Source organism: Alternaria conjuncta (assembly GCF_024043145.1).
Source record: "Alternaria conjuncta strain BMP 0040 chromosome Unknown scaffold_4, whole genome shotgun sequence".
In the NCBI taxonomy this organism is placed as follows: Eukaryota; Fungi; Ascomycota; class Dothideomycetes; order Pleosporales; family Pleosporaceae; genus Alternaria; species Alternaria conjuncta.
In genome coordinates this window covers 2,236,336-2,246,272 of record NW_026250093.1, presented here as the reverse complement: position 1 = coordinate 2,246,272, position 9,937 = coordinate 2,236,336, and the positions used below count along the sequence as shown (strand labels likewise).

Here is a 9,937-nt window from a genome sequence, read left to right as displayed (position 1 = left end):
GGGGAGTGGCGGCGGGTGGGCGGACGTGTTCCGTGTGTTTGGGTGTTGTTTTCTCAACAATGGAGCGAGAGCTTGCTTGCTTGACTTTCGCAGAACGCGAAGGCGCACGGACGTAAACCCTGCGACGCGCTTTCCCGTCACGACTCACCTCCGCCATAACTCCGCAACCGTAGGACCTGCACCTACTCCATGTAAAAGCGTTCAGCCTCCATATTCGTCGCGTAGTTGCCGCGACATGTTACGCGTATAAGTATTTGGCCATGGGGGCGACCAATATCCAGGATGCAAAGCGTAAGTCCTTGGAGGAACCACACGATGAAGGCGGGAGGTAGTCGCGACCTGTTGCGTTCACATCTGCTAACTCAGAACCTACTGAGCACCTCCAGACTGCAGCGCACTCGCAAGCCAACCTGGGGAAAAATCGAACACCCTGGAGCCTACATCGACGTTAGGTCACCTACTTTGCATGTTCTCATGTTGACGTAGGCTCCAGAGTGTTCGGCTTTTTGTCACAGTTTATACAAACGAACTTCGCATAGGCCTTATACTAACGCTTGACAGTCCTGATCGAGTCCTCACGGGTAGTCGACCGAACGAGCGGTCTCAAAGACCTCATCCACATCCTCAAGCACAATCGCGGGAAGCCTAGTCTGGAGGCTCTTGGGAACAAATCATACCTGGCGCTATGCGAGACGCTTTTCCAGTGCCTACACGATGGGCGCACCGCCTTCTTCCACGGTAAGACCAAGGCGACGAAGGCTGGTTCTACTGCGGCCCTCCTTCCCCTCTCGGCATCGGCCCTGCGTCACGTCATTGCCTCGGGCGTGCGGACCATCAAGAGCTCTACGGTCGAGATGATAATAGACACGATAATTGAGGTGCTTCCCGCGACGACTGGTCTCGTTGAGCCGCTTCTGGAAGCCCTCCCAAAAACGCTGCGATCCCTCTTAGAGTACCAGCCCCACGTTGAGCGCCTGTCAAAGGAGTGCTGGGATGCTGCCGTCGATTTCTGCATCGAAACTCTGGCCGGCTTCTTCCAAGAGTCGCCCGCCGAAGGTGAGCCACAGAACAGCTGGAGCACTAATGTTTCCAGCCGCGCCCGCACTCCCCTTGAAGCCGACTTCACGTCCTCTAGAGCCTCTCCACGCTTGCCAGTGACCAAGACCAAGTCAACCCCTCCAGAGCACGTTCGCGCAACAGAAGACTTTGTCCATTGCCTGCATCATCTCGTCAAGGCTTCCAATGCGCCATTGCTAGACAAGGCTGACGCCGTTCTGGCTGTCTTACTAAAGTTCTTGCAACAGAGGACTACCCGTGGAAGTACGGGCGTGGCTGCCCTGGCCGCTGTCAACGCGGTCCTCGCACGCATCACGTTGCAATCTGTCGAGTTGACCAAGCGTACGGTGCAAACATTGCTCCCGCTCCTCAAGCTTATGTGGTCCGAGGCTATCCTACGAGATGAGATTATGATCAGTCTGATATACACTGAGGCACACATTGCGAGCCTTCTCACTGACCCAGATGACGAAACCACTAGCTCTGACCTGGAAGGCCTCGTTGAGACCATGTATGGCGACTACCGACGCAGGCAAGAAACTACCGCGCACCAATATCTTGAAGAGGATCATCTCTGTTTTCGACACTTGGGGCCTGCTCGCAATGAGACTCATCCCCTGAACACATGCGCATTCTCCATGGAGACTGAACATCAGCGATATGAAGGGTTGTGGTCTACAGTATCCACCATTGCGCGGTTTTCATTTATGCTTGATGAGCGAAGGATGTCCATCGCCCATGACCGTAGCGACAGCGAAGAGAGCTTTAGCAAACGTGTTCGCATTACTCAATTATTCCCTGAATACCTTCGTCATGTGTCTGAGCCCAGATCGAATGCCAAGCGAGCAGCTCTACAGGTCGTTTCGTTCATGATTCAGGAAGGACCATTTGACGAAGAGGAACTTCAATCGCTGTTGGAGAAGCTCACTTCGTGCATCTCAGATGAGAACCCAGTACATTCAGTGTGGGCAATGATAGGTTTGGCAGGGTAGGCATATCATGACATTATACACAGCGGACGTAGCTGACGTTTGCGCAGAGCCGCGCTTCAACAAACAGCATCCCACTCAACCCTTCTTCCCTATTGGATCTCTGCATGGCAAAGCGCGTCTCGCGCAGTCACTTCCGTATCCATATCCCGCGCGGCATGTCATCTCATGGACGTCCTCCTACGACTGAACATCGTTCCCTTCTCAGCAGTGTCTGAGACTGTCCAGTCTCTGCTGTTGTCGATAGAACTAAGCGGACCGGCTTTACTCACGGAGAGCAGCTCATCACTACTCACCACCATTCTTCAGGAGCGAATCAAAGAAAACCCGACACATTTCAGTTCGACAGCTGAGCGGATCCTTAACTGGCTCCTCACTAAATGGACTCCCAGTAAGCGCTATCAAGCTTTTCCTGAAGCTGAATTGACATCATACAGGTCTATGGTCTGAACGGACATACTCGGCGCTGAATGCTCACCACTGCAACGCTCGTGATGTACTGCGCGTACTCTACACGTGCCTGGACGCACCCTACAGCCCGCCGGAGCCGGCCTCTTATCTTGTACTTGGACCTATTGGGCAAGCCCGAACGCAAATGGCGCGTTACAAAGACCTCGCACATTATCTCCTGCTTCTCCGACCTGTAAAGGATTTTGTAGCCAAGATCGAACAAGGACCGCGTCTCTCCTCCGATGAGCCCACAGGCGAACTCTCCTCCACGCAACTTGGAAGCAGGATCCTTGATTTCTGCGTATCCGAGCTCGAACGAGCCCAGCACCGTTGGAAGGATATGGCTTCGTCAAACATACAAGGCATCACCTCAGATATGATGCGCATCGTCACAAATCTGTGCATCGTCGCGCCAGCTGTTGCAGCTCTGAGCGACCCTGACGACCGCCGTGTGCGTACTCTCCGATCGTCCGCAGCTGCCCTGATCGAGTCTTTTGCCACTACACTGGCTAAGCCTCAGATGGAACAATACAAAGTCGATGCAGTCCTCGAGACCTGTGCAAAAGGTCTTCCTGACATCAGCTCTTCAAAGCGAGTGAGCTCTGGCGTATACGAATTGATAGGTATGGACCAGCTGGCTGAGCACTTACCCCGGGCTCTCCAGCAACGCAAAGAGGTCAAACAATCGTTCTACGCGGATGAGGATGACTTCATGGATGTGGACGACGAGCCTGACTCACAGATGACTGCTGGAGCCACAGTTCCCGATAACGACGTACCTCGACATGATGTGCAAGCAGAAACCGACCTATCTGCTCTGCGTGCATGTTGTCTAGCACACTTGCAGTTTATTTCGTCTCTGGCCAAACGCACTGAGTTGGAAACTGGAGCAGTACCCCCGGATTTCGTCGATTTCCTCGTGTCTCTCTCGGAGAATGACCTTATTCGTTCGCGTCAATTCCTCCGTTCGGTATGGAACAGCAACCTGCAGATATCCAGGAACGACTGCCTCAATCTCCTCGAACGGTTCAGCGAAGCTCTTATCGATCCTCGTGCTCGTGAATACAACACCTCCGAAGTCGCCAACGGTATGCTTGTCGAGGTTCTGATTGGAACCACACTCGTTTGGCTACCTGATGCAACCGATCGCGAGGCTCAAGATCTTTACGACAACGTAGAGGCCCTGTATGTCTATTACGTCAAAGAGATGGAGAAATCGAAAGGAGGAGTCCGGCGTTCAGCAAACTTGCAGACAACGATAGCAGTCTTTCTACATGGCTTACTGAAGCATCATCCCGATTTTGCGCAAAATCGCAAGGTCCCATCAGTACGGACTAGCCTTTTCGAGCTGCTGTCAACAGGCGAAATGACTGTCAAATATCACATCGCGGAGCACTTGCCAAGAATGTTCGAAGATTTCGTTCTCTCCGAACACGACAAGATTTTGCAGGATGTCGATAGCAGCTTGCCTGGAGATGACGAAGGTCTTGAGGGCATAGCGGTTCGGTTGCTCGTCCTGTCGCGACTGGCATCCAAGTGGCATACGCTGCTGCGTCACAGCGTCTATCGAATCTTCGCTACGGCAGGGACTATCGCAGGCGCTACCTACCACGCCGAACGATGCATCCTGAACGTGGCGCAATCAAGAGGTCTCGGTGATTCACAAAGCCTATTCCGGCTTTTTGCACCACAAGTCATATTCACCTGGCTCGACCGAGGCCAAAAGGTCGGCCGTATTCCTTTTACTATCTTCGGTTACGCGTCGCTTTCCGACCTTCTTCGTGACATCGAAGCCGAAGTGGTGGGCCAAGCTATAATGTTCGGGCGCAAGGATGAGGTGGAGTTTCTGGCTGACCATTTAGACATGTCAGCACAGGAGATGCTGTCGAGAAATATCGGCAAAGCAGCCGCATATACAATAGCATGGGACACTTGCAGGGGCTCCGCCCGTAACAAAGCCGACTCCAGCTTCGGCAACTTGCTGAAAGACATGGTTGGTAGCGACAAATACTATGGCCTGGTGCAGAAACATTTCCCCCAGGTGTTGGGCCACATGTTCCAAACCATCGATCACGAGGAACGTTTACCCAAGTCGCTAGAGAAGAAACCAGCCTTCAATCCCGCCGCTGCAGTTCTAGCCGAAATTGCCGAAATTGGCCAATCTGCACAAGGCCTCAACATAGGTATTGAGCCTTCGTTCTCCGCCTTCTATCTGCCTGATCAGCTGGAACGCTTGTGTAGACGGACGGGCGACAGACCGGCTGGCTTCTGGTCACCGAGCACATATACATATGTGATGCGCTCCCTGCTCGATCGCATCCATCATGCTCTCGGCTCGCTGTATGCCCGTTCGATGATCAGGAAGATTCGAGTCATAGTTGCGCTGGCTGGACCTGTAGCACATGAAGGGTACCCACTGCAAATGACGCTGCAGTCTTTGCGCCCTTTCCTCACCGACATGCAATGTGCTGAAGATACAGTTGGTATCATGCAGTATCTTTTCGAACACGGCGCTCAGTATCTCCGTCAACAGCTCAGCTTCGTTACAGGTATCGGCCTTTCGATTCTCATCTCTCTTCGAGTATTCCTAGGCTCCTCTCAGGACAGCACTACCCAACAATCCCAACATCTCGCGACTATGAATGCAGCCAACAGATTCCATGCTTGGCTTACTGAGTATCTCAAGGCTCACGCGCAGGCAATTAATGGTGTAGAGCGCTCTTCCGCCATCAAAGCGTTCAAGATCATCACCGCGACCGCTGCTCAAGTCAATGCCGAAGGCAACTCATTGCGAGGTAGTGAAGAGAGCAAGCTTCTTCTTGAGATATTGGACGACGCGAAGTCAGGACGCAAGTTATTGAACAAAACATCACGCGATGTCGCATTGGACTTGCTTTGCCAGAACTTTGAACCAGCTCCAAACGCCCGAGATGACGTCCTCGGCTTGGATTACGATGCTGCAGAATATGCACCCCTTGTCTGGGAGTCGTGTCGCAGAAGTAAGGTCGGCGACGGTTATTTGTTATGGACCGCACGGGTCCTAGGACGAGCATATAGCGCCTACGGGGAAGTGAAGCAGAGCTCTGCGCAGGCTCGGCCATGGGCATCGTCAGTGCAGACTTCCAAATCGGTTCCTGGGAAGTCATCACGAGAAGCTATTGTTAATGAGGTTATCGATCTATTCTACAGCGACGAACGAAATGAGGTCAGCCTTGCAGAGGATGCTGTACGACGCCTGATTTCTCGCTTGGTGCCTGATTCGCAGTACATGAGCGAGATGCATCGAGTCATTCCGGAGGCCATCGGTAAAGCCCTTTTGTACAAGCCCCCGGAGCCAGATACTACCTCGCATCCTCTGACGGATGGTCTTCGCGAAGCCGTCTCACCTACACCGGTCAAACCGGTATCTGACTGGATTAGAAACCTGACAATGGCACTGTGCAAAGTTGCAATCGACGACCCCATTTTGGGGGCTCTTCCAGACTTGCTCCGCGGTATCAACCACATGGCGGAGAAGCTCCTGCCCTACATACTTCATCTCGTGCTACTTGACGAATATGAAGCGGAGCGCAATGTTCATGACATCGTATCGAAAGCTATGGCTACTTGGTTCCGCGATTGCAGCCCAGATACCATACCGCACGTCCGCATCCTTATCCAATCCATCCTCTACCTCCGGAGCCAACCAGTCCCTAAGGAGGTTACCAGAGTGGAGCGAGACAAATGGTTAGACGTCGACTATCTAGAGGCTTCACAAGCCGCGAACGACTGTGGCATGTTCAGGAGTGCGCTCTTGTTTGCGGAGACATCTTCTGGCCAGCCAATCATCAAGAACAGCACAAGGAGATCGTCTGTTAGGGTCGACCCTCCAAAAGTGCCGCTACAGCTCCAGCTTTCTATCTACAAGAACCTCGACGAGCCTGATTCGTTCTACGGTGTTGATCGAGGTTCCAGTTTGTTGTCAGTGCTAGACCGTCTCGACTACGAGGGTGACGGGGTAAAGAGCCTGCTCTTTCGTGGCGCTCGTCTAGACAGTCAAATGCGCCGGCGCAACGAGTTTGAGGCGGTAGACTCCCGAGGAACGCTCAAATCTCTCATCATGTTGAATATGAACAGCCTTACGCACTCCTTACTCTCCAACGACCAGTTCCGCGATGCCGGAGACGACGTCGTTGAGAGTACGCTGCATACTGCGCGCAAACTGGGCCAGTGGGATATCAAAGCGCCGGAAGTAAATCATACAGAGGCAAGCACTTTGTTCAAAGCCTTCCAAGGGCTGCATTTTGCGAAGAGCACTACAGAGGCTCAGGAGAACTTCGACCGCCAACTACAGGTGACGATGAACTTCCTCTGCGGAAAAGACACCTCATCCATATCAACGAAGACTCGCCTGCGCACGCTAGGGGCGCTCACAGAGGCAGACGAAGTGATCACAGCTGAACGTTCGGAGCATTTGCTAGATATTTGGGATCGCATGAAGGCTCGAGAGAAGTGGATGCGGGCTGGCGAGTAAGTATTGCTCAACCTTTCCAAGACCGTATACTTACCATCACTAGATTCAATGACGTGCGCCAGCTACTATCATGTCGTGAGACGCTTTTCAACGTGCTCGGTACAAATGCCGCTCTCGTCGACTCGCTACACACCCGGACTGCGACCGTGCGAGGCATGGAGGTCGAGGCTCTAGTTTCATCGTCTAGTCTCTGCAGGAAGCATGGAGCACTGCAAGAGTCGCTCGCAAGTGTGACCTACCTTTCCGACATCGTACCGGAGTGCAAGGCTATAGGTCTTGACATTGAAGCTACAGCCCAACATGAGGTAGCGAATGTGCTGTGGGAACAGGGTGAAACCGAGATCTCGATAAGAATGCGTCAGCATCTAATCGACAACGCCGATTTCGACTCGCAGAACGTTGATCTCAGTTTGCCAGTGTTGCTTGCTCGACTGGTAAGGATACCGAATGGCTGCATACATCGCTCGACTAACAATACCAGGGACATCATCTCGCTGAAGCTCGCCTTGCCAAGCCAGATGCAATCATGAAAGAGTACCTAGAACCTGCCATCCGTGAGCTCAAAGGCCAGAAAGAGGGCTTGGGCCCAGGCCAAGTCTTCCACGAGTTTGCCCTCTTCTGCGACAAGCAACTTCAAAGTCCTGAAGCAGCGGAAGACATGAATCGTATCAAGACTGTGATGGATCGAAAGTTGCAAGAGTACCATGACTTCGCGAAGCTCTCGAAGACCGACAAGAGTAAAGGGATGCGCGAGACGTACCACCGAAACGCTCGTCGTGCGAAGACTTGGTACGACCTCGACAATGCGGAATATGAGAGGATGCGCAAGGGCCGCGAGCAATTCCTTCGCCAGTGTCTCGAAAACTATCTCTTGTCTCTTCTGGCCAGCGACGAATACAATCACGACGCGCTTCGTGTGTTTTCCTTGTGGCTGGAATATTCCGATACGCCTCTGGCAAATCAAGCTGTCAAGGCATATCTGAAGGATGTACCGAGCGGGAAGTTTGCCTTGCTGATGAACCAGCTATCCTCACGACTACAAGCCGAAGAGAACGACTTTCAACACCTGTTGATGGAGCTGGTCTTCCGCATATGCGTTGACCACCCATATCATGGTAAGTCAATTCCCAGTACCACCTCATCCAAGGGGAAACCCGCACACCCTGGAGCCTACATCGAGATGAAACCATGCAAAGTAGGGGGCTCAACGTCAACGTCTGCTCCAGGCTGTTCAGTTTTTCCCTAGTATAAAGTGTCACGGACTAATGTGAGATGTGTCGCTGACTTCGTACACCAGGAATGCATCAGATCTTCGCGATTCAGATGAAGGTCGCCGCCACCTCTAGGGAAGATGTCGTTCGAGCCAAGGATGAATCTGCGAAGTCCCGCCAGAAAGCTGCGGGCGGCCTTGCGACGGCGCTCAGCACTGACAAGAGGGGTCGATCGTACTGGAGCTCGATCTTCCAGTCGAACGAGGTCTATCATCATCTTGCCATGTTCAAGGGCGAGAAGGAGAGTACTCAGCAAGGTCGTGAGTTACCCCTTGATAGGTACAAGGAGTCACGAGATTTGGTGAACAGGGTGCCGAAGCTCAACGTACCCCCGGCTACTCTTCAGATTGAAGTTCGGCCGAACATGAACTACAGTGATTTGCCGAAGATCGCAGGCTTCAAGTCGACCATGACGATTGCGAACGGACTCAGTGCGCCAAAGGTCATCACTGCTAAGGGCACCGATGGCAAACCGTACAAGCAACTGTTCAAATCCGGGAACGACGACCTACGCCAGGACGCAATCATGGAGCAAGTCTTCGATCAAGTATCGCGACTACTGAAGAACCACACCGCAACGCGTATTCGCAATCTGGGCATCCGCACATACAAAGTCCTGCCACTCTCAACACGTTCTGGCCTCATGGAGTTCGTGCAGAATACCATTCCTCTACATCTCTGGGTTATGCCAGCTCACGAGAAATACTACCCAAGCGACTACAAGCCCGAGAAATGTCGCAAAGAGATCGGTGCATGCCAGCAGGACTCCCTCACCACGCGCGTCAAGGTGTGGCAAAAGATTGCGGACAACTTCCACCCCGTGATGCGCTACTTCCTACTGGAGCGCTTCGAAGACCCAGACGAGTGGTTTGAACGTCGCCTGGCATACACGCGCTCAACAGCCGCTATCTCCATCCTTGGACACGTCCTCGGTCTCGGCGATCGGCATTGTCACAACATCCTCCTCGATGAGAAGTCTGGTGAGGTAGTACATATCGATCTTGGTGTGAGTTTCGAAGCTGGTCGCGTACTGCCAGTACCAGAAGTCGTGCCCTTCCGACTGACGCGCGATCTGGTAGACGGCATGGGATACACGAAGACGGAGGGAGTCTTCCGCCGCTGCTGCGAGTTTACCATGGACACGTTGCGCGAGGAGCGGGAGTCTATCATGACACTCCTCAATGTCCTGCGATATGATCCTCTCGTCAACTGGAGCGTCACACCCACGAAAGCAAAGCGCATGCAGGAAGCCAACCAAGAAACGGGCGCAAACGGTACTGCGCGCTCGACTACCGTTGCGCCGGGAGGTACACCCGCGCCATCGGGTCAATCGGCGGCCGAAGAGGCAGCAGCGGTCGCGCAGGAAGATAACAAAAAGAGGGAGAAGGAGGAACAGGCTGGTGAAGCGGGGCGAGCGCTCAGCGTGGTGGAGAAGAAACTGAGTAAAACGCTCAGTACCAAGGCCACGGTGAATGAGCTCATACAACAAGCTACCGATGAACGGAATTTGGCGGTGCTGTATATGGGGTGGGCGAGCTACGCATAGGCGAGGCGACCACATGGGTTCTGTGCAGCAGTGTAGTAATAATGCCAGGGTGATGTAGTCGGCATGCATGAATCTTCGTGACAGTTCCGCATCATACGAGAGAAAACCTAAA

At 53.1% G+C, this 9,937-nt stretch overlaps 2 protein-coding genes across 2 annotated transcripts; both read left to right on the top strand.

Annotated features, from left to right (window-relative positions):
- Positions 1-260: 260 nt before the first annotated feature.
- On the top strand, positions 261-2,048 carry J4E85_003618 (uncharacterized protein; the record flags this gene model as incomplete). Its single annotated transcript, XM_051467884.1, has 2 exons — positions 261-291; positions 562-2,048. The coding sequence occupies 2 exons, from the start codon at positions 261-263 to the stop codon at positions 2,046-2,048; spliced, it is 1,518 nt and encodes a 505-aa protein (XP_051329043.1).
- A 165-nt stretch (positions 2,049-2,213) lies between these two features.
- On the top strand, positions 2,214-9,825 carry J4E85_003617 (uncharacterized protein; the record flags this gene model as incomplete). Its single annotated transcript, XM_051467883.1, has 5 exons — positions 2,214-2,436; positions 2,483-7,004; positions 7,052-7,442; positions 7,490-8,123; positions 8,306-9,825. 5 exons carry the CDS (start codon positions 2,214-2,216, stop codon positions 9,823-9,825), a joined length of 7,290 nt encoding a protein of 2,429 aa, XP_051329042.1.
- Between the last annotated feature and the right edge of the window lie 112 nt (positions 9,826-9,937).